The 25,184-nt window shown below is 37.9% G+C and overlaps 1 protein-coding gene across 1 annotated transcript; it reads left to right on the top strand.

Moving 5' to 3' along the window:
• Positions 1–1,283: 1,283 nt before the first annotated feature.
• LOC149811304 (indole-3-acetic acid-amido synthetase GH3.17-like) lies at positions 1,284–3,902 on the top strand. Its single transcript, XM_089993187.1, has 4 exons — positions 1,284–1,663; positions 1,753–1,854; positions 1,968–2,830; positions 3,155–3,902. Exons 1-4 carry the CDS (start codon positions 1,374–1,376, stop codon positions 3,742–3,744), a joined length of 1,845 nt encoding a protein of 614 aa, XP_089849313.1. The 5' UTR covers positions 1,284–1,373; the 3' UTR covers positions 3,745–3,902.
• Positions 3,903–25,184: the final 21,282 nt, after the last annotated feature.

Below are 25,184 nucleotides of genomic sequence, written 5' to 3'. Positions count from 1 at the left end.
GGGTGCAGTTTCTTCGGGTTATAAATCCAAGAAAAAAAAATGTGTATGCATTATATATTTGCTATATATGGTCAACCAGGGATCTCATAATTGCAAGTTGTTTCAACTCAGGCGGACCCTGCAGATGTGTTCATGATCAATTTGTTTAAGACTGGCCTTTATCCATTAATTGAAAAGCATAGCTGCTTAAAGGAGTCTTTCTGGGGGCTCCGCTTGTCTGGTAGGAGCAGCTAGTGCACATCACCTTGTGTTGGTTGCAAGTTCAAAGCCCAATGGTATCGTTGTATAACTGGAAGGATATGCCTAACCCCAACTTGCCTTAAAAAAAAAAAAGTTTTGCCTGATAATGACTGCTTTATTGCTTTCACTAACCCTTCGCTGCTTCATAATAATTGTCTAACGTGACAATTACCACCACCAACAACAACAATTTTCCAAGAAAAGCAAATCATCTAGTTTTCTTGGCAATCAATAAAGACCTTTTAGATGAAAAAACAAAGCCCTTTTTGTTTATATTTATCAAGAGAAACTCTGGTTCGAGCAGTGAGGCCTGGGAAAGATTGACACTCTGTCATATGACCCACCCCAAGCTAGGGTTGCAAACCGGCCAGATACAGGAATGTTTTTTCGCAAATTTTGACTGTTCCGAATCCAATCAGATCGGACTTCCCAATGTATTTTGTGAAACCATTTGCATCCCTAGCCCAAACGGTTGAACCCCCTCCACCACCACCCCTTCTCAAGTGAAAGCATGCTGCTTTGGTCTTAAAGGGATGCGCACATAGCCAGGTGTGCGGGGCTCTTAACGTCCTTCAATTTGAAGGCTTTAAGTGAACTCACATAGCCAGGTGTGCGGAGCCCTTGTGGGCAGAAACAAAGCTCATGAAATTATGGGGGGGGGGGGATCATTGCCAAGCACAAAATTAGTTGCAGCATCAATATGCAAGCACAGTTAGCCTTGCTCCCCAGAGCATGTGCACGGTCCAACCTTTCAAGTGAAAAAGATTTCCAGCTTTTGCTCAATGCAGGTTCCCAAATAAGGCCCATTTTTGGTGGGTCCCAAAAGGCTTGCTCCAAGACTGCCAGGCACAGCCACGTGAGTAAGGACATATCTAAGGCTCTTTTCCCTGTGGCTTTGATAACGAATTTCATGAATTCCAGGACTAGCCCTCGCCTCCCCCACTATTTATTCCACCTTGGTGTCACCTGCAGCAGCCAGGAGAGAGCATTCACATTTGAGAATGAAAGCACCAACACGAGAAATTCCATCTGGTTGCTGTTTTTACGAGCTTCCATCTCTGTGCCAACACAAGTACATTGTGTAAAGTTGTATATACTGGTGTTTTGATCAACTTATGTAAGATCAAGCTACAATGGATCTAAGTTTTGATCACCAAGACGATGAGGCTGGTCTTCGGCTCATAGAGGAACTGACCAAAAATGCAGATAAAGTCCAGCAACTGGTTCTAATGGAGATGCTGATGAGAAACACAGAAACAGAGTATCTGCAGAGGTTTCTGTCAGGGAAGTGTGATGTGGATCTTTTCAAGCAGAAGGTCCCCATTGTTAATTATGAAGAAATCAAGCCATATATTGACAGAATTGCAGATGGGGAGCCTTATCAATTGCTTTCTGCTGAACCCATTTCTGAACTCCTCACAAGGTATGGTATAGTTGGCTGCTTCTTTTTTTTACTTCAAATTTGTGCTTTTTAAGGGTGATAATCACTAATTATCTCAATCTTTTTGTTAGCTCTGGAACATCTGGTGGTAGGCCAAAAATAATGCCATCAACTGCAGAAGATTTGGACAGAAAAACCTTTTTGTATGATCTACTTGTTCCAGTGATGAACAAGTAAGCAGTTCCCATCTCTTCTCTTGGCTGGTTTCTTGCTTCTTGCTTTAATGTTTGTTTCCAAAGAGTGCAACAGCTTGAAGTGATTCTGAAATTCAATTTCTATGTTTCAGATATGTTCCTGGATTAGACCAAGGAAAAGGCATGTACCTCTTGTTCATCAAACCAGAAACCAAAACACCCTCTGGTTTAATGGCTAGACCAGTTTTAACAAGCTATTACAAAAGCAATAATTTCAAGAGCAGGCCCTTCAACAAATACAATGTGTATACAAGCCCAGATGAGACTATCTTGTGCCCTGATAACAGGCAGAGCATGTACTGCCAATTGCTCTGCGGATTGAGGCAGAGAGATCAAGTTATTCGAGTTGGGGCCGTTTTTGCATCAGCATTTCTGCGTGCAATCAAGTTCCTGGAGGATAATTGGCAACAAATGTGCCTGAACATAAGAACTGGGAGTCTCAGTGAGTGGATCACCGATGCCGGTTGCCGAGAATCAGTTTCCTGCATTCTCAAAAGGCCTGATCCTGAACTTGCCGGACTGATTGAAGCCGAATGTTATGAGAAATCCTGGGAGGGAATAATCAAGAGAATCTGGCCTAGAACAAAGTATGTCGACGTCATTGTTACCGGATCGATGGCTCAGTATATACCAACTCTTGGTTTTTACAGTGGCGGACTACCACTGGTTTCAACCATGTATGCATCTTCTGAATGCTATTTTGGTCTCAACCTTAAGCCTCTGAGCAAACCATCTGATGTTTCTTATACTCTGCTCCCAAACATGGCCTACTTTGAGTTCCTCCCTGTGGCAAAAGGCCGTGAATTTGAACACACTCACTGCAATGGTGTCACTGACAAAAATTGCCTGAAAACTAATCAACATCCTAGGAAGGAGGCAACAGCAGCAGCAACAGTCGATCTCGTTAATGTACAGATCGGTCACTACTACGAGCTCGTCGTCACCACATTTACAGGTAACCAATTTCCTTGTATTGGTGTCTGAAATTGGACTATCAATTACTGCGTTCTAAGTTTTAGCATGATCTAGTATAATCGCAAAACTTGTTAATAATCTGAATTACGTCCAAGATTCGAAATCTTGTAGATCAATCCTTGATCATTCATAGGTTTCTCATTTGAAACATCAGAATTGACAAGAGAAGCAATTAAACAGAAAGTTTTTATGGGTTTCGCATTCCAAACATCAGAATTGATCAGAGAATTGGTTAAACAGAAAAAAAAATTTGCATGAACCACACACAATAACCTAAAAACCATCTGTCATTGTGCTGTTTCAGGTCTATACAGATACAGAGTTGGAGATATCCTCATGGTGACTGGTTTCCACAACAAGGCCCCCCAATTCCGGTTCGTCCACCGGCGCAACGTCGTGCTGAGCATCGACACGGACAAGACGAACGAAGAAGACCTCCTCTCGGCCGTGACGCGCGCGAGGCGGCTTCTAGAGCCGTTGGACCAGATGCTAACGGAGTACACGAGCTACGCTGACGCTTCGACGATCCCGGGCCACTACGTTCTGTTCTGGGAGCTGAAGAACAGGGGGAACAGCAGATCTGTGACAAAGGAGCTGGAGTGCTCTGTGATGGAAGAGTGCTGCTCTGTGATTGAGGACTCATTTGACTATGTGTACAAGATGTGCAGGGTGAGGGAGAAGTCCATCGGGCCGTTGGAGATCAGGGTGGTCGAGCACGGCTGCTTCGATTCTCTGATGGATCTCTGCGTGTCTCAGGGGTCCTCTGTGAACCAGTACAAGACACCAAGGTGCATTAAGTCTAAGGAGGCACTGAAGCTGCTCAACTCCAGAGTTGCGGGGAGGTTTCTCAGCCAGAAACCACCGGCTCTGCCCACCATCCACCATCCATCTTGACCGGGCTCTCCGGAGTTGCAGCTCCGCCGGTGGCTGTCTCGTCGTCTCCGGCCTTGATTCTTGCTTTTAACTCGCAGCATCAGACTGCATCTTGTGTCGTACCGTTTCCCACATGGGCACGCGTGTATGGAAACTTACCCTTTTCGTTTTTTGTTAAAGATTGTCAAAAGTCAGAACGCCCTCTTCGTCCAATCATCACTTGACGAGAGGGTGGTGTATGTTCCCCCCGAATATTCACTGAATCCCACGTCTGTGTTCGAGGCGTTGAATAAGCACCACGTATACAAGCACATGAGGCTCGTATTCCCGTATATGTTGACATCACTAAGCATTGGAGTCTGGTGTGGTTGCAAAGACTTCATTACCATTTCTTGTTATTCTTCTCGTAAAGTGATGGTGTGAGAAAATGACAAAAATGCCTTTCATTCAAAAAAGAAAAAACAAACAGTTCAAAAAAAGGACAAACATGTCCTCCATCCAGAAAGTCGAGGATGTTGTTGACTTTTCAAAGTCTTCTTTTTCTTTCTCCGTAAAACACTGTAAAACCCTCTCTCTCTCTACAGAAGAAATCAAGGGAGACAAAAAGTTCTCTCTGGAGAAGGCCATGAACATCAATCCTCTCACTCTCTCCTGTAGGAGGCCATGAACATCAACCCTCTCACTCTCTCTCTCCCTTCTATTTCTGCTTCTGTGCACATTCAGCAGAAGATCCTACATTGCTCCATCAAGCACCGACTGACCTGCACATTGATTATTGTAGAACCTGATTCAGAGTTTTTACCCTTACAGGAGGAGGGTTTGGGGGCTCATCCCAGCGTGGGTAGCATCATTCAACGAAATGAGTTGTAGATCCTGATTCAGAGTTTTTACCCTTACGAGAGAGGGGTCTGGGGGCTCCTCCCAGCGTGGGTAACATCATTCAACTTGAAAAGTTGTAGAGTCTGATTCAGAGTTTTTACCCTTACAAAAGGGGGGTCTGAGGGCTCCTCCCAGCGTGGGTAGCATCATTCAACTTGATGAGTTGTGGAGCTTTATTTAGAGTTTTTGCCCTTATAGGAGGAGGGTTTGGACGCTCCTCCCAGCGTGGGTAACATCATTCAACTTGATGAGTTGTGGAGCCTCATTTAGAGTTTTTACCCTTACGCGATTTGTAGTGTTATTCAGTAAGCCGTCACGCGTAAATCGCTATTTAAATCAAGACCAACTTTTCGGGGGCGTATCTCTCTAACCGAATATCGGATTTCCGATCCATAAAAAACGACATCTTCGTTATTGAGTCTAGTTTATTTCTGTCAATTTTCAGCAATTTTTATGATAATTTCAGATCTGTTTTTGGTCAAAAACCAATACCCTATCACACTCTATATTGTTTGAGTTACTCATGTTTTTAGTTCATTTTGCAAGAGTCATATCTCCCTAACGGAAGATCATTTTTCAAATCTGTAAAAAGGGTGTTTTCCTTTATTTGTCTAGTTTATATCTGAATTTTTTTATAGATTTTTATACATGTTTGATATTTCAAATTTGTTAAAATTCAGGACTGGTTACAAATTAATCTTATTTCACCATGATTAAACAAAACAGTTCTAGTTTTTTAAAAATTTGTAATATCAAATAAATATATAAAGTTATAAAAATGTTTAATATAAACTAGACAAATAAAGCAAAAAACCCTTTTTACAGATTTGAAAAATGATCTCCCGTTGGGGAGATATGACTCTTGCAAAATGAACTAAAAACATGAGTAACTCAAACGATATAGAGTGTGACAAAGTCTTGATTTTTGACCAAAAACAGGTATGAAATTATCATAAAAATTGCTGAAAATTGACATAAATAAACTAGACTAAATAACGAAGATGCCGCTTTTTACGGATCGGAAATACGATTTTCGATTAGGGAGATACGCCTCCGATAAGTTCATCTTGATTCAAATAGCGATTTACGCGATTTGTACTGTTATTCAGTAAGCATACACATCGCGTAAATCGCTAATTGAATCAAGACCAACTTTTTGGAGGCGTATCTCCCTAACCGGAGATCGGATTTCTGATCCGTAAAAAGCAACATCTTTGTTATTGAGTCTAGTTTATTTCTGTCATATTTCAGCAATTTTTATGATAATTTCATACCTGTTTTTGTTCGAAAACCAAGACACTATCACACTCTATATCGTTTGAGTTACTCATGTTTTTAGTTCATTTTGCAAGAGTCATATCTCCTCAACGGGAGATCATTTTTCAAATCTGTAAAAAGGGTTTTTTTGTTTTTTTGTCAAGTTCATATATGGAAATTTTTATAACTTTATATATTTATTTGATATTATAAATTTTTAAAAAACTGAAATTGTTTTGTTTAATCATGGTGAAATAAGATTAATCTGTAACCAGTCCCGAACTTTAAAAAATTTAAAATATCAAATATGTATAAAAAGTTATAAAAATTTTCAGATATAAACTAGACAAATAAAGCAAAAAAACCTTTTTTACAGATTTGAAAAATGATCTCCCGTTGGGGAGATATGACTCTTGCAAAATGAACTAAAAACATTAGTAACTCAAACGATATAGAGTGTTATAGGGTGTTGGTTTTCGACCAAAAACAGGTATGAAATTATCATAAAAATTGCTGAAAATTGACAAAAATAGACTAGACTTAATAACAAATATGCCGCTTTTTACGGATCGGAAATCCGATCTCCAGTTAGAGAGATACGCCCCGACAAGTTGGTCTTGAGTGAAATAGCGATTTACGCAATTTGTATGCTTACTGAATAACACTACAAATCGTGTAAATCGCTATTTGAATCAAGACCAACTTGTCAAGGGCGTATCTCCCTAACCGAAGATCGGATTTCTGATCCGTAAAAAACGACATCTTCGTTATTGAATCTAGTTTATTTTTGTCAATCTTCAGCAATTTTTATGATATTTTCATACCTGTTTTTGGCCGAAAACCAAGACCCTGTCACACTCTATATCGTTTGAGTTACTCATGTTTTTAGTTCATTTTGCAAGAGTCATATCTCCCCAACGAGAAATCATTTTTCAAATCTGTCAATAAGATTCTTTTGCTTTATTTGTCTAATTTATATGTGGAAATTTTTATAGCTTTTTATACATATTTGATATTTTAAATTTGTTAAAATTCGGGACTGGTTACAGATTAATATTATTTCACCATGATTAAACAAAACAGTTCTAGTTTTTTAAAAACTTGTAATATCAAATAAATATATAAAGTTATAAAAATTTCCAGATATAAACTAGACAAATAAAGCAAAAAAACCCTTTTTACAGATTTGAAAAATGATCTTTCGTTGGGGAGATATGACTCTTGCAAAATGAACTAAAAACATGAATAACTCAAACGATATAGAGTGTGATAGTGTCTTGGTTTTCGACCAAAAACAGGTATGAAATTATCATAAAAATTGCTGAAAATTGACAGAAATAAACTACACTCAATAACGAAGATGCTGTTTTTTACGGATCGAAAATCCGATCTCCGGTTAAGGAGATACTCTCCCAAAAATTTGGTCTTGATTCAAATAGTGATTTACGCGATTTGTATGCTTACTGAATAATAGTACAAATCGCGTAAATCATTATTTTAATCAAGACCAACTTATCGGGGGCGTATCTCCCTAACAAAAGATCGAATTTTCGATCCGTAAAAAGCGGCATCTTCGTTATTTAGTCTAGTTTATTTCTGTCAATTTTCAGCAATTTTTATGATAATTTCATACCTGTTTTTGGTCAAAAACCAAGACCCTATCAAACTCTATATCGTTTGAGTTACTCATGTTTTTAGTTCATTTTGCAAGAGTTATATCTCCCAAACGGAAGATCATTTTTCAAATCTGTAAAAATGGTTTTTTTGCTTTATTTGTCTAGTTTATATCAGAAAATTTTTATAGCTTTTTGTACATATTTGATATTTCAAATTTGTTAAAATTTGGGACTAGTTACAGATTAATCTTATTCCACCATAATTAAACAAAATAGTTCCAGTTTTTTAAAAATTTGTAATATCAAATAAATATATAAAGCTATAAAAAATTCCAAATATAAACTAGACAAATAAAGCAAAAAAACCCTTTTTACAGATTTGAAAAATGATCTTCCGTTGCGGAGATATGACTCTTGCAAAATGAATTAAAAACATGAGTAACTCAAACGATATAGAGTGTGATAGGGTCTTGGTTTTTGACCAAAAACAGGTATGAAATTATTATAAAAATTGTTAAAAATTGACAGAAATAAACTAGACTCAATAACAAAGATGCCGCTTTTTACGGATCGAAAATCCGATCTCCGGTTAAGGAGATGCGCCTCCGATAAGTTGGTCTTGATTCAAACAACGATTTACGCGATTTTGTATGCTTACTAAATAACACTACAAATCGCGTAAATCGCTATTTAAATCAAGACCAACTTTTCGGGGGCGTATCTCCCTAACCGGAGATCGGATTTCCAATTCATAAAAAGTGACATCTTTGTTATTGAGTCTAGTTTATTTTTGTCAATCTTTTAGCAATTTTTATGATAATTTCATACCTATTTTTGGTAAAAAACCAAGACTCTGTCATACTCTATATCGTTTGAGTTACTCATGTTTTTAGTTCATTTTGCAAGAGTCATATCTCCCCAACCGAAGATCATTTTTCAAATCTGTAAAAAGGGTTTTTTTGCTTTATTAGTATAGTTTATATATAGAAATTTTTTATAGTTTTTTATACATATTTGATATTTTAAATTTGTTAAAATTCGGGACTAGTTACAGATTAAGCTTATTTAACCATGATTAAACAAAATAGTTTCAGTTTTTTAAAAAATTGTAATATCAAATAAATATATAAAGTTAGAAAAAATTCCAGATATAAATTAGACAAATAAAGCAAAAAAAACCCTTTTTACAAATTTGAAAAATGATCTCTCGTTATGGAGATATGACTCTTGCAAAATGAACTAAAAACATGAGTAACTCAAACGATATAGAATGTGACAGAGTCATGATTTTCGACCAAAAATAGGTATGAAATTACTGTAAAAATTGCTGAAAATTGTCAAAAATAAACTAGACTCAATAACTAAGATGCCACTTTTTACGGATCAGAAATCCGATCTCCGGTTAGGGAGATACGCTTCCGACAAGTTGGTCTTGATTAAAATAGCGATTTACTTGATTTGTATGTTTAGTGAATAACACTACAAATCGCGTAAATCGCTATTTGAATCAAAACCAACTTATCGGGGGCGTATCTCCCTAATCAGAGATCAGATTTCTGATCCGTAAAAAACGTCATCTTCGTTATTGAGTCTAGTTTATTTTTGTTAATCTTTTAGCAATTTTTATGATAATTTCATAAATGTTTTTGGTCAAAAACCAATACCCTGTCACACTATATATCGTTTGAGTTACGCATGTTTTTAGTTCATTTTGCAAGAGTCGTATCTCCCCAACGGAAGATCATTTTTCAAATCTGTAAAAAAGGTTTTTTTGCTTTATTTGTCTAGTTTATATCTGAAAATTTTTATAACTTTATATATTTATTTGATATTACAATTTTTTAAAAAACTGGAACTGTTTTGTTTAATCATTGTGAAATAAGATTAATCTGTAACCAATCCTGAATTTTAACAAATTTAAAATATCAAATATATAGAAAAAGCTATAAAAATTTTGAGATATAAACTAGACAAATAAAAGACGAAAACCTTTTTTGCAGATTTGGACTATGATCTCTCGTTGGAGAGATATGACTCTTGCAAAATGAACTAAAAACATGAGTAACTCAAACGATATAGAGTGGGTCTTGGTTTTCAACCAAAAACAAGTATGAAATTACTATAAAAATTTCTGAAATTTGACAGAAATAAACTAGACTCAATAACAAAAATGCTTTTTTTTACGGATCGGAAATCCAATCTCCGGTTAGGGAGATACGCCCCCGACAAGTTGGTCGTGATTCAAATAGTGATTTACGCGATTTGTATCCTTAATAACACTACAAATCGCGTAAATCGCTATTTGAATCAAGACCAATTTATCGGGGGTGTATCTTCCTAATCGGAGATCGGATTTCTGATCCGTAAAAAGCAACATCTTCGTTATTAAGTCTAGTTTATTTCTGTCAATTTTCAGCAATTTTTATGATAATTTCATATATGTTTTTGGTCGAAAACTAAGACCCTGTCACACTCTATATCGTTTGAGTTACTCATGTTATTAGTTCATTTTGCAAGAGTCATATCTCCCCAACGGGAGATCATTTTTCAAATCTGTAAACAGGGTTTTTTTGCTTTATTTGTCTAGTTTATATCTGAAAATTTTATAGCTTTTTATACATATTTGATATTTTAAATTTGTTAAAAATCGAGACTGATTACAAATTAAGCTTATTTCACCATGATTAAACAAAACAGTTCCAGTTTTTTAAAAATTTGTAATATCAAATAAATATAAAAAGTTAGAAAAATTTCCAGATATTAATTAGACAAAAAAACCAAAAAAACTCGTTTTACAGATTTGAAAAATGATCTTCCGTTGGGGAGATATGACTCTTGCAAAATGAACTAAAAACATGAGTAACTGAAAGGATATAGAGTGTGATAGGGTCTTGGTTTTCGACCAAAAACATGTATGAAATTACTATAAAAATTGCTTAAAATTGTCAGAAATAAACTAGACTCATTAACTAAGATGCACTTTTTACGTATCAAAAATTCGATCTCCGGTTAGGGAGATTCGCCCCCGACAAGTTGGTCTTGATTCAAATAGTGATTTACGTGATTTGTATGCTAACTGAATAACACTACAAATCACGTAAATCGCTATTTGAATCAAGACCAACTTATCGGGGGTGTATCTCCCTAATCGGAGATTAGATATTTGATTCATAAAAAACGGCATCTTTGTTATTGAGTCTAGTTTATTTCTGTCAAATTTTAGCAATTTTTATGATAATTTCATACCTGTTTTTGGTCGAAAACCAATACCCTATCACACTGTATATCGTTTGAGTTACTTATGTTTTTAGTTCATTGTGCAAGAGTCGTATCTCCCTAACGGAAGATCATTTTTCAAATCTGTAAAAAGGTTTTTTTTTGCTTTATTTGTCTAGTTTATATCTGGAAAATTTTATAACTTTATATATTTATTTGATATTACAAATTTTTAAAAAACTGGAACTGTTTTGTTTAATCATGGTGAAATAAGATTAATCTGTAACCAGTCCTGAATTTTAAAAAATTTAAAATATCAAATATGTATAAAAGGTTATAAAAATTTCCAGATATAAACCAGACAAATAAAGTAAAAAAAACTCTTTTTACAGATTTGAAAAATGATCTCCCGTTTGGGAGATATGACTCTTGCAAAATGAACTAAAAACATGAGTAACTCAAACGATATATAGTGTGATAGGGTCTTGGTTTTTGACCAAAAACAGGTATGAAATTATCATAAAAATTGCTGAAAATTGACATAAATAAACTAGACTCAATAACAAAGATGCCTTTTTTTACGGATCGGAAATCCGATCTCCGGTTAGAAAGATACGCCCCCGACAAGTTGGTCTTGATTGAAATAGCGATTTACGCGATTTGTATGCTTACTGAATAACACTACAATTCGCGTAAATCACTATTTGAATCAAGACCAACTTGTCGGAGGTGTATCTCTTTAATCGGAGATCGGATTTCCGATCCGTAAAAAGCGGCATCTTTTTTATTGAGTCTAGTTTATTTTTGTCAATTTTCAACATTTTTTATAATAATTTTATACCTGTTTTTGGTCGAAAACCAAGACCCTGTCACACTCTATATCGTTTGAGTTACTCATGTTCTTAGTTTATTTTGCAAGAGTCATATCTCCTCAACGAGAGATCATTTTTCAAATATGTAAAAAGGGTTTTCTTTCTTTACTTGGCTAGTTTCTATTTGGAATTTTTTATAACTTTATAAGCTCATTTGATATTTTAAATTTGTTAAAAACGGGAACTGTTTACAGAATTTCAGGTTTTGTAATAGGTTCAGTTCCTGAAATTGAATGGTAACTTTCAGAAGTCACCATCTTCAAACCAGAAAAAAAAATAGAAAAATCGTGAGAAAGGGTGTTACAGAAACCTTTTGCAAGAAACAACCGAAGGAAATATGAGCACCATGATTAAACAAAACCCTTTATTGCGCCGGGAGAAGCCCCCAAACCCCCATCCTGTAAGGGCAAAATCTCTGAATCAGGCTCCACAACTCATCAAGTTGAACCATGTTGTAAGGGTAAAAACTTTGAATTAGGATCAACAACTCATTTAGTTGAATGATGCTACGCACGCTGGGAGGAGCCCCCAAACCCTCCTCCTGTAAGGGTAAAAACTTTGAATCAGGCTCCACAATAGTCAATGTGCAGGTGAGTCGGTGCTTGATGGAGCAATGTAGGATCTTCTGCTGGATGTGCACAGAAGCAGAAAGAGAAGGGAGAGAGAGAGAGTGAGAGGGTTGATGTTCATGGCCTCCTCCAGGGGAGATTTCTTTCTCGGATAATCTTACAGTGCAGAGATTGGGTCTTAAATAATCATCTTCGGAGCATTTAAGTCTTTACAACCACTCCTTTTCTAGAATCGTCATTTTTTTGGCACCAATGGAGGAGAGGGTAATTAAGTCTTTGCAATCGCATCAAACTCCAATGCTAATTAATGCTGACAAACATGGGGATACGAGACGCACATGCTTACATACGTGGTGCTCTTTGGGCCCCCTGAACATGAGATGTAGCTAACTGCCCTGTTCGGGGGGGAACATATAACCTGCTTCGTCACTTGACAATGCTTTTCGGTATGTCTGGTAACCAGACCAAGAGTTGAGATCCAAGGAGTTGCTAAGGGACATGGCTATGTGACACTAGCCAATCACATGACAACATTGCATGGGGCCCCACGCTCACCGGATCCCTTTTCTCGGCTTGGGATTGTTTCAGGTAGTATAGAACTTGCTCAAACTCATGAAATAGGGCTTGGCAAATCGAATGCTAATAACGGGTGTTCAGCTTGGCTCGGCTCCTATAGGATTAGGATGGTTAACTAGTAATAATATATGACATCATAGAGTATACATAGGGTGGAGTGTTTGACTTGCAAGTAATAAGTTTAGAGTTCAAATTGCTTGTAACTTTCAAAAATAGATTTTATTCTTTAAATGATCCAATTTGAGTTTAACTCAATAGGTTTAGAGTTCAAATTCTACCATTTTCAATACATTTTCTATAAAACAAGTTAGTTTCAGCTTGGCCAGTAAATCTAAACTAAGGTGGGCACAAAACTCTTTTCTTTGAAAGTTTTTTAAGGTTTTGAGAGAGAGAGAGAGAGAGAGAGAGAGAGAGAGAGAGAGAGAGAGAGACTTAAGGGGCACCACCAAAGAGACGTCTAAGGCTTGGTACTGCCGAACACCAGATGGTCTGGCCCTCAACCCGAACCCCCCTCTTGGAGGGGTTTTTTGGGTCAGGTTGGGCATGTACCCACTCTGACCTCAATGTGGCTCCACCACTGAGCTTGGCTCATTCAACTGACAAGCTCAAGCTCAGTTTGGTTAGCTACAGGAATTAGCCGAGTTTGAACACCCTTTGTTCAGTTTGTTCGGCTCATTGACCAGCCTAACTTGTTGGATTTGTTCAATGGATCTAGCCTCTAGACTCCATAGAGGTCTAATAGAGTCTTTGGTATAGGCCTTAGGGTAAGGAGGCTTGCCATGGACCTGTCCATTTTTTTGTCTTTTTTGGATATAGTCAACTCTCACTTGGCTTCTTTCAGATGAGATCAGTCATATCAGACTTGGGTGTAAGAGGCAAAAAAAAGTTGACTGAGTCCTTGTTTGATTCATGTGAACCTGAGGTGTTGACCAAGCCTGGATTCTACATGGCAAAATTTGCCCTACTTTCCCTTGAACAAGTTTGCTCTTTGATTTGCTATGCAAATATGTAACTTGTTAACAGAAGATTTATTAGAAAAAGTTCCAAAATATAACATATTTGTAAAGTTTTGATTTATTGTTTCTCGCAAAAAAATGCTTTGAAAATGTTTAGTCCCATGTTTAAGAGAGAATTTTTTCTGGTGGTTTAAATTAAGTGTTTGTTCTCTATTCTTTATTTTGATAAACCTTGTGTCTTAGGGTAACTTACATACGTTGCTATGCTTTGCACATGAATTAATGCACCATTCGTGCACACATGCACTTGAGATGCAATGTGGCATTTTTGATGGGGCACTTTGCACTTCGCTTGCAGCAGCGCGAGGCACCTGTGAGATGTTGATGTCCGCTTTGATAAAGCCATTTTTTGACTTTTCATTTTTTGAAAGGTCTAAACGTTTGAAAGACTTAAAAATACATTTATATAGCATTTATGAAGCATTGTGATCGTTGGACGGTTTTAGAGGTCATTGATTCTTAGTCAAAAGTAAGTGACCATTTAAGATCATTTTTGTTCAATTTTCAAACTATTAGATTTATGACCTTTAAGCACATTTATCACAAAATGTTTTGGCCTTCCTAAATTCTATAAATTTCTTCATTTTTTTGTCTTTTGAATCATCAAAATTTTTAACTCTCAAGCTTTCTCTTTTTATTCTTTTATTCTCGATTTGGCTTGCCAAGTTCAAGTGTAGGAGAGATCACCTGATCTTATGAAGCAGTGACTCTCTTGAGGTTCAAGCCAAGTTGTATCCTGAGAACTCAGTCGTACCAAAGCCTTTTCGCATCTTCGAAATGTTAAGGTGCTAAAGATAAGCTTGTGAGATCTAACCAGCCCTAGCAGATTGAAAGAGAAATGCTTACGTATGAGAAAAATAATAAAAGTCAAGATAAATCAAATATTTGTATAACAAAATCAAATCCTAAAAATCAAGATTAGTTGTAACACCTTCCTTATATAAAGTAACTGCTCATCTCAGGATGACTAAGGAAGAAGAGAGGCAGAGAGAAATGGATAGGGGCTTGTTAACGTCGAACCACTATAAACTTGTCATGCTCCTATTTCTTCTTTTTACCATAGCTTTATATGGTATCAAAGCACTAGGAGTCACATCTGCAAAACGCTGCTACAATGGCCACCAACAACAACACTACAGAAACCAGTTCAAACACAAATTGTAGCAAAGGCACAAATGCTGAAATCATTACATTCCGAGGTTTGAATCTACCAATTTTTGTTGCTTCATCAAGTTTGCAACATTTTATTTTAGTGAAACTTTGATCAGACAATTTTTTCTTATGAGAATCTCAATTCCTACCGCTCTTACGAAGCTATAACTTAATGGGTTACATGGACTGGTCAAAACCATGTCCTGCAAAGTGGTTAGAACAAGATGGTGCTAAGGTAAAAAATTCTGCCTTTGAGGAGTGGGAAAGAATGGATCAACTTCTCTTAAGTTGGATCCTTTCTTCTCTCACAGATCAAGTCCATAGCCAAATAGTTGGCTTCACCTCATCTTATGAAGTTTGGAATACACTAAAGAAAATTTATGCTGCTAGATCTCGTGCCCGCATTCAACAGCTGAAAGGGCAATTACAAAATCTTAAGAAAGGGACTGAGTCCATCTCTGATTACATTTACAGGGCTAAAAATATAGCCTATCAGTTCACCCTTGCTTTCAATCCTATTAAAGATAAAGACTTCACCCTTTATATTTTATCTGGTCTGCCAAGTGAATATGGAATGTTGAGAACTGCTCTTAATACCCGTACCTATTGTTGAGAAACTCTGTTTTGATGTCACATAATATGATACACTGTCTTATTTGATTTCATATAATATGATAATATGTCTTCTTGAAAAATGTTATATTATGACTCGATATGCTTTGCCATATATCTAACGAGTATTTGATGCAAGGATATCTCACTCAAAAAGGATGGAGACCTCTTGTTCAAGTACAACTATGGTGCAATCATACACCTTGAAGAAAAAACTTGTTGAGCCATGCACTCCTAAAGACCATCTAAAGAGATCGACTACCTCAAGTTGAAGATTTTTTTCTTCTTTAGAGTCATATGTAACAGAACCTTCAGAAGCATGCATATTGCACATTACATACTCACTCATAAAAGCTATTTCATAAAGGTATACGATAGTTTCAAAAATCTCCTTTTTGAAAACAAATAATTGTACCTTCTTACAACCCTTTATGAAAAAGGTATTTTGACATGATTTCAAAATGTAATAATTGTACCTTATATCATATACAAGACAACTTGAAAAGTAATGATTTCAAATATAGGAAAAAGACAAAACATGAAATCGGCTACACAAAGAAAACAAATATAATATTGGTTTTGAAAAGACTCTAGTTACCTTCTTTAAAGAAATGATTTCAAATATAGGAAAAAGACAAAACATGAAATCGGCTACACAAAAAAAACAAATATAATATTGGTTTTGATAAGACTCTAGTTACCTTTTTCCAAACTCATAGAATGTCGACTTACTTGAAGTCATCATTCTCTTTGTATAGTATTAAATACCTCCTGTAAGAAATCCTTGTTAAATATCCTTCTCAAGAATGCCGACTTACTTGTAGTCTTCATTCTCTCTGTAGACTTTGAAAAACACAACATACAGAAAACTCTTGACATGACTATGTACAAATAAATATTTCAAAGCATTTATTGTACTTACACTCATTTAATGTAAAAAAGTACTTATGTACCTCAAATCATTTATTAGAATAAAGACAAAACTACATAATAGCTTACAATCCAACGTTCAATGTACTATTGTAAGAAATAGACTTTTTACATAAAATATGTATTACCTAAAATATTACAACGACTAGTGTACCCTATATTTTACTTTTATGGAAAGAAGACTTTCTCGAATTTCTCTAAAGATGTTTTTTAAAATGATATGACATTTCACATCTAAAAAAGGCTACGATTTCAAAAAGCCAAATGACTATTTTTTAAGCTATAAAAACACACTCAAATGAACTATTCAAAACAGAAGGGAATGGAATAGACAAGTGAGCTTACAACGAGAAAAATACCTATTCGATATTTGAAAGAGAGCTTAGAAAAAGAAAGAGAAAAGAAAGAGAAAAAGTCAAAAATAACTCTTTGACAAAGAGTATCTTCTGAGTGACGAACAGAACATTCTAAGAATCCTTCATTCGTGCATTCATATCATCCTGAAGGTTCTATAGGAAGTATTGTAACTTTCTGTTATTCACTGTATTCCTTCTTTATTGAAAGAAGTAGACCTCTGGGAAAGAGGGTGTTGCCCTTCTCTGTTGAGAGAAGAAGACCTCTGTGTAAGATGGTATTGTCTTTCTCTGTTGAGAGAAGAAGACCTCTGTGAAAGAGGGTGTGCCCCTTCTCTGTTGAGAGAAGAAGACCTCTGAGGAAGAGGGTGTTGTACTATTTATCCGGTGACTCAGATGTTATAGTGGAAAGCTCAAGTGGTTTGCTTGGGGACTGGATGTAGGTCAGGGTTTTGACCGAACCAGTATAAATCTTGTGTTTATTGTGTTGTGCCTTATTGCTTTATTTTTTATTATATCAACTTGCATCGTATTTCACTATTCACCCCCCCCCCTCTAGTGGAATTTCACCTATATCCTTGGATTATTTGCTTACTATGCTTCTTGTTCATGAGGCTCAACTCTAAGAAACTGATTTAGCTAAAATTGAAAACACCATGGTCAATCTCACCCTTAAGCAAAATATTCAGCGTCAAAATTATCAATTCAAGAAAAACTGAGGTCATTTCTCAAATAGATCTCAAGGACAAACTGCTACCTTCAAAAATTAGAATGGAGCAACTTCTTCTACCTATTTTTCGTGTGGTAATCAAGGTCATATCTTTGCCAATTGCCGCACCACATGCTAAGCATGCCGCCAACAAGGACATGGTGTATTGAAATGTTCTCAATACAATTTCTTTCAAGGCAGAAATCAGACCAATGCTGAAGTTAACTATGCTTTAAATGAATCAAGCATTAATATTGGAGGATGGTATTCGGATTCGGGAGCTACACATCATGTAACTGCTGATCTCAACAATTTGTCCATGCCAATTGCATATGATGGCATCGAACAAGTCAAAATTGGAAACGACACAGGTCTGGCTATTTCTCACGTTGGCAACTCTATTGTTTCAACATCTTGCAATTGATTTTCTCTAAATAATATCCTTCATGTGCCACACATTACTAAAAACTTATTATATGTTCATAAGTTTACCAATGATAATAATGTTGCTTTTGAATTTTGCCCCAATTGTTGCTATGTAAAGGACTTGAAAATAGGGAAGGTTCTTCTCAAATGCATTCATGAGTAGGGATTATATAAAGTGCAGTTGAAAAAACTTAAAGAAGCAAGCAAGATTTCAGCCTTTGTCAGCGAAAGGGCTTCCACTACTCAATGGAACGAACGACTGGGACATCCGTCACTTAAAATTGTTCGTCATGTTATCAATAAATATGGTTTGTCATCTTATTTTCAGCATTCAAATAAAATCTGTGAAGCTTGTCAAATGAAAAAAAGCCACTCTCCCCTATTCCCTCAATCTTCACGACATCAATGGACCTTTAGATTTGATTTTTACTGATGTATGGGGACCATCATCGGTCCCAACTATGCATGAACATTTCTATTATGTGAACTTAAAAGTCTGAAGTGCTTATTTTTCAAAACTTTCGTTTAGTTGAAAAGAAAATTGGCCGACCAATTAGGGCTATACAGAGTGATTGGGGAGGTGAGTTCAGAAGACTTTCTCAATATTTAAAGTCTCGTGGCATTCAGCATCACGTTATATACACCCATACACCCATCAACAAAATGGGTGAGTTGAAAAGAAACATCGCCATTTGGTTGAAACTGGTCTCACTCTTCTTGCTCATGCTCATTTGCCACTTCAATTTTAGGATTATGCCTTTTTAACAGCCACATATCTTGTTAATCACCTTCCCTCACCCACTACAAATATGATGACCCCTTACCAAATTCTTTTTCAGCAAGAACCTGACTACTTATTTCTCAAAACCTTTGGTTGTGCTTTCTATCCTCATCTTCGTCCTTACAACACAAACAAGCTAGAATTTTGTAGTCGAAAGTGTGTTTTTCTTGGCTATAATGGCCAACATAAGGGGTATATTTGCTTTGATCTGTCAACCACCAAGATTTTTATAAGCTGCAATGTTGTATTTGATGAAGGTGACTTTTCATACACCTCTTTAATCTCAATCCAACCACATCCTTCATCTCATGATACCAATATACCCATTCTTTTCCTCTGACCTCCTCCCTTATCTCCTACAACAACTCCTATCACCCTTGTTTCAACATCTCCCTCTAACCCACCTTTACCACCTTCCTCACATCTATCTCTATGGCCACCACCTCCATCATCTCCACCATCATCTTCTCTGTCTCCACTCCCACCTACCCACTAGCATCATATGGTCACTCGATCACAAACCGACTCTCTAAACCTCATGTTTTTCAAACCAGCCGCTATTTGTTACCCTCTACTCTTCTTATTGAACTACCCTCAGACCACAAGCCTAACTGTTTTTCAACTGCCTCTAAGCACCCTTAATGGCATCAAGCTATGGCTGATGAATTTCATGCTCTTATGAAAAATCAAACCTGGATCTTGGTACCCCCTTCTCCTGCTTATAATGTAGTGGGCTGCAAATGGGTATATCGAATCAAACAAAAAGTTGATGGTAATGTTGAACGATTCAAAGCGCACCTTGTTGCCAAGGGGTCCTCTTAAGAAGAAGGCATTGATTATAGTGAAACCTTCAGCCCAGTTGTCAAGTTTACTATTGTGCATCTCATTCTTACCATTGCTATACCTCCTCAATGGACTATTCGGCAACTCGATGTGCAAAATGTTTTTCTACATGGTAATCTTTCAGAAACAGTCTATATGGCTCAACCTCCTGGCTTTGTGGATTCTCATTTTCTAGAGTATGTTTGTACATTGCAAAAATCTCTATACAAACTGAAACAAGCTCCACAGACATGATTTCATCGATTAAGTAGTTTCCTTATCAGCCTTGGATTTATTGCTTCTCAGATTAATACTTTCTTATTCATGGCATTTATGGGCAGTGATGTTATTTTTCTTCTCATTTATGTTGATGACATTATTCTCACTGGTAGCTCATCATCTCTCATTTTTACTATTATAAGACGAATAGGACAAGAATTCTCTATTAAAGACTTAGGTCAACTGGATTATTTTTTGGGCATTGACGCTCACTTTACATCCCAAGGTTTATATCTTACGCAACACAAATACATGATAGACTATTTCATCGCCAATGCCTATTGTTGCTTTTCTCTCTCGTCATGATAGAGATCCATTGCCAAATTCCACTCTATACCGTCAGGTTGTTGGTTCACTTCAGTATCTCACTTTGACACGTCCATATTTGACTTATGTTGTGAATCACGTGTGCCAGTTCATGCAAACGCCCACCACCACGCACTGGCTTGCTGTTAAACGCATTCTCAGCTATATCAAGCATACCATTGACCATGGTTCTTCGCCCTCTTACCAGTCTCCATCTCACAACTTACTTTGATGTCGACTAGGCCGACAATACTGACGACATGAAATCTACAACTATTGATTTTTTAATCACCAAAAAATCTTCTACACACTAGATTCTGGTGATTTAAAAGTCGTTCACCTACCAGGAGACCAAGACCATGTTGATCATATCTTTAAGGTTAGATTCACTTGAAAAAAATATGTGCAATAAGATATTGTTTGTTTCAACTCATTAATACAATATGCATATCTCCTCTTTTAAATGGCCCCCTTCCACCCTGCCTCGCTCCATTTGGACAGGGGATGAAGGGCATGAAATGAGGATGGAGGCGGGGATGAAGGTTAAAATCTATCCCCGTGCGGGGATGGACGTACGTTTTTCTCCACTCTGCCCGTTCCATCCCCAATCCTTTAAGGGATGACTATAGACTAAGGGGAAATGGGGCCCGCCCCACCTTGCCCCCGTTTGGATCGGGGATGGAGGACATGAAACGGGGATGGGGGTTAAAATCCATCCCCGTGCAGGAATGAAGGCGAGGATGAGGGTTCGGATTTTGAAACGGGGCAGGGGTTGAGACCTTGTCCCCCGCCCCGATCCACTGCCATCCCTACTCCCAAACAGTTGCCTCCTCTTTTTTCCTTTTTTAATGCACCTTCTTTTCTTCGCTTGGTGGATCGGTTTTGACCTGACCCACCTTTCTCAGATGAATAAAGTCATCCCCTTTGTTCAGACTTGGGTTTGCTCCAACCTTGGTTATTTTGGATTGGGTTCGACCTGACCTGACCCTAGCTATGCCCGTGTCTGACACAAATCTGGGTATTATGGAACGAGTCCTGCTTGGGCCCACTCTGCCCCGGACCATGTCTGACCCATCCTCTGCCAACCTCGCCTCGCCTCCCACCTTCGTTCTTTCCTCCCTTTCTATCCAGACCCTTCTTGGGTGTTCCGCCTTGCCTTTCGACCAGCCTACCCCTTCCATTCATCCCACTATCTTGGTTTGTGGGTCTCCCTCTCCTCCACACCCACTTTTCTCTCCTCCTCCTTCTCCCCCTTGGACCTTTCAGATTTTTCCTCTACAAAGCCCACTTCACCCCCTTCTCACATGCCCCCTTGTACGTGCTATTTTATCCCATTGCTTGGTTCTTTGGTTTCCCAAGCATTTGATTCTCTGAATTTCTATATTTCTCAAGATTGTGTTCATGGGATTCATGTTGAGCTGAATTCCAAAATTAAAACCTAGGAATCAAAATCTACATCCATGTGTAAGAGCCCTCGTCTTTCGAAACTTAAGAGGAATATTAGAAATCTTGAACCCGTTGCAGCTGCCATCTTATATATCTCAAATGGTGGATGTGTTACTCGTCGGACGTAGAATCTATCTTCTATTTTTCGATGAAAGTTGTTGTTTGGAATCCTAGGGGCCTCAACTTCAAGGACATTTCGCTTTATCTTGCTAATTAGAGGAAGGACACTGCCCTTGATTTTTTGGCAGTGGTTGAAACCAAAATTGATTATGTTGATTCTGGTTTTGCAAATTCTATTTGGAAAGACTGCAATGCAATTTTATGTTTAAACCTTCTTTGGGGGCTTTTGGTGGTATAATTGCAACGATTTTGGGATGATTGCAACGAGGACCTCTTTCTTTTTATATCTGAATATTTTCAGCATGGTTTCCTTCTTAGAGAACTAAATGATGCACTCCCTCGCAAAACAGGTTAACTCTTTCTTTATTCTCAAACTTGATATTTTCAAGGCTTTTGATTAGGTAAGATGGGATTTTGTAACGCTCCCCCCATCGTGGGGGGGTTACGGAAGGAGAAGGGGGCGACACCCCTTTCTCTCCCATGAACCAGATCGTGGGAGAGGAAGCAGGTTGCCCCCATTTAATACAGAAGGTGGGAGGGGGTAACCGACCAACCCCCATGGATATAAAAGCCATGGGGGGGCTCCTCTCATCTCCCCATTCTGAACGAGCAGAGAGGGAGCGTGAAGGGAGAAGAACTCTGTTTGTCGCTGACCACCAGGTAAGTTTTCACTCTCTCTCTCTTTTGATGTTCAAGAGCAGTGGTCGTCGGCAACGAAGGTGTCATCGACGAGTTTCAAAGATGCACGAGCAAGGAGGACCCTCTCTGTCTGGCTCTATTAGGGGGAAAGCAGAGGAGGGTTTTCCTCTGCTATTGTCGCCGTCAATGACTGAATATGAGGAGGGACAGACCGCCTGCCGTGAGAGGGCAAGATGTTCGACCACTGCCCTTGTCATTGCATATATATATATATATATATATATATATATATATATATATATATAGATAGATAGAGAGAGAGAGAGAGAGAGAAGAAAAGGGGTTTTCCCCTGCTACCGCTATTGGGTCGGCAACCACTAACGATCAGCGAGCACCGACGACACTGCCCTGCAACAAGTCCGATGATGCTAGAAGTTGACTATTGCCCGTCGTGATGACAAGCTCGGTCTGCAGTTTCTGCAGGCCGAGTCAGTCATCAGGCTAGACGTGAACCAGTGCGAGCTAGTCGACCAGACCAAGTAGGCTCAGTCTGGGCATGTCCAGACCTAGCCAAACGAAAAGAAAAAATGATGATGTGTGGATATGTGCGTTGTGACAGATCGTATTGGTCTATACGGACCGAGTCGGGTTCAAAGTAGTTAGCAGACCGAGTCGGGTTTGAAATGGTGGACCGTTTCGGCCTAGACCGAAGGTGGACCCAATATGGGTCAGACCAACTAAGTCTAGACCGAGACAAATTGGATGCATGTGCGATTGATTTATCGAGTGCGGTGGAAAAATTGAAGTAGCGAAGACTCATTTTTTCTATTACAAATTGGATTTGAGTTTGGATCTCAGTTGTACCCAAAACTCAGATTTGATTCGATTAGACAACCTGATTTAGATTCAGACAAACCCTTTTCAAGCAGGTTTGGATCAAGAATACCGAATCCATGATCCAAATCACAGTTGAGTTGAGGACCTGAGTGGTCAAATTTTATTATGGGTGTGGATCTTAAAGTAACATGAAGTAAAGATGATATAGAGGTCATCAAAAGAGCAAAAAGACCATTTTGCTCTTGATATGCTTACAAAATATACAAGGCATAACTAAGTGCCCCGAAGTCAGATCCATGTGATTTTTGAACCCATGGATTCTACTGCTTGGGTAGAATCTATTAGTAGGGGATGCGTGAACAAACTCTGAAAGAATGGAGTCAGAGTTTGACAATTAAGTTTAAGGGTGTTTTGGTAATTTTGATGATTCGAGGTATTCGTTGTTTTCATATCAAGGGTTGTAATTGAAATTTAAGCGTTCCAGGTAAGTGAACATTTGCAAATTCCTCCTTAGTTGATTAAAACACATGCTAATTAGTTAAAGCATCTTTATATATGATTCCATGTGCTTCAAGTATACTTGTTTTGTTTATTGTAAAGAGACGTTGTTTTGCATGCCTAGGAATCTATAAAGTTCAAGTGTGATGCTTAAACCTGATCATGCATATTTTCTGAGTTATGAAATAAAAGTGGCATGACATGATTGCATGTATGAGATTGATGTGTTATGTGAAAATTTGAGGGTAGAGTTCCAGAGTCTCAAGGTAGGTATTACCTTGGGAAATGTCACGCTTATGCCTAGGGAGGGGCATAGTAAGGGTCGTGAATTAATCTGTAGTGGGTCGTCATCCTTAGCAGTTCAGACATATAAACATGTGTTAAAAGTAATTAGTGGATATACATTAAGGATTGTATAACACACTAAATTCAAGATGTGAATGTTGAGTAAAAGTTGTCACTAGGATGACCACTCAGTGTATGATGGGAACTCTACTAGGAGGCATGGTCTAGGGTAATGTTGAGGTGTTTGCCTCGTGAGTAACCTGGAAATATCTCAGACGTTTCTAGGTGGCCCTTAGGGGTTAAAACATTGCCCACTAGACACATGTAGGACGTAGCATGAACCACAAAACCTTGGGGGCAGGTATAGCTCCTTGAGACACCTTGGGGGCAGGTATAGGTCCTTGAGACACCTTGGGGGCAGGTATAGCCATTCTGGCTCTTCGGCTAGCTACCGTTTGAGTCCCTTTGCTCCCGGCTTGCAACCGGCGAGCTGCTGCAACACCTGTGTCTGTAGTCTGGGCCGGTTTGGACTACGTTGTTTGTGAGTGGGTCATAAGTTTGGCCAACATCGTAGACTCAGAGTTTTCTACATGGGTTGCTACGCCCGAGGAGGTTATGTCCGGAATAGCCGATTAGAGTAGAAGATGTGTTTGAAAATGATAATAGAGATGCGGTAAAGGGGGTAAAACTCATAACTAACATGTGTGCATAAGTAATAAACTAAACTAAGACTAGGAGCTTAGAGCTCACTACAGTTGCAACAGCCGTGTCTATTTGTAAATGGAATCTTACTGGGTTGTAGACTCACCCCCTTCTTTTGGTTGCAACTGTAGGTTCAGGGACTGCTGCCACCACTCACAGGACTTAGTACGACTCTGCCACATTAGCCACATCAGAAGTATGGTTTTCCTTTACTTTTTATTCTGCTTTTGTCTTTGGATGGTTATGATATTGTAAATGGATGTATGGACCTTCAATTATTGAATAAAAGAAAAACATTCTGGCACAATTTTGAGCTGTTTTTGAGATTATTGAGTAATTTCCCTCTGGGAACTAACGTCCACGAATCCGGGCTCGAGAGGCCCCGGATCTGGTTGTTACAAGTGGTATCTGAGCCAGGTTTCAATAAAAAAAATTGGATTGTAGAGGAAGAATTTTGTTAGAATTTGAATTAAGTTGAAGGTCCTAAAAGAACAATAATTACAACCATCCAAAAGAATATGTGGCAAAAGAGTAATAGGAAGGTCCTGAACTTATGAGTGTCT

This window comes from Nuphar pumila, chromosome 17 (genome assembly GCF_984573655.1).
Source record: "Nuphar pumila chromosome 17, dmNupPumi1.hap1.1, whole genome shotgun sequence".
Classification (NCBI taxonomy): domain Eukaryota; kingdom Viridiplantae; phylum Streptophyta; class Magnoliopsida; order Nymphaeales; family Nymphaeaceae; genus Nuphar; species Nuphar pumila.
This window is presented reverse-complemented; position numbering and strand designations above follow the sequence as displayed.

Excerpts from the sequence above, each read along its gene's own strand:
- LOC149811304 (XM_089993187.1), top strand. The coding sequence starts at position 1,374 with ATGGATCTAAGTTTTGATCACCAAGACGATGAGGCTGGTCTTCGGCTC. Across the intron at positions 1,664-1,752 it reads ATTTCTGAACTCCTCACAAG|CTCTGGAACATCTGGTGGTA; the intron begins GTATGGTATAGT and ends TCTTTTTGTTAG. Across the intron at positions 1,855-1,967 it reads CTTGTTCCAGTGATGAACAA|ATATGTTCCTGGATTAGACC; the intron begins GTAAGCAGTTCC and ends TCTATGTTTCAG.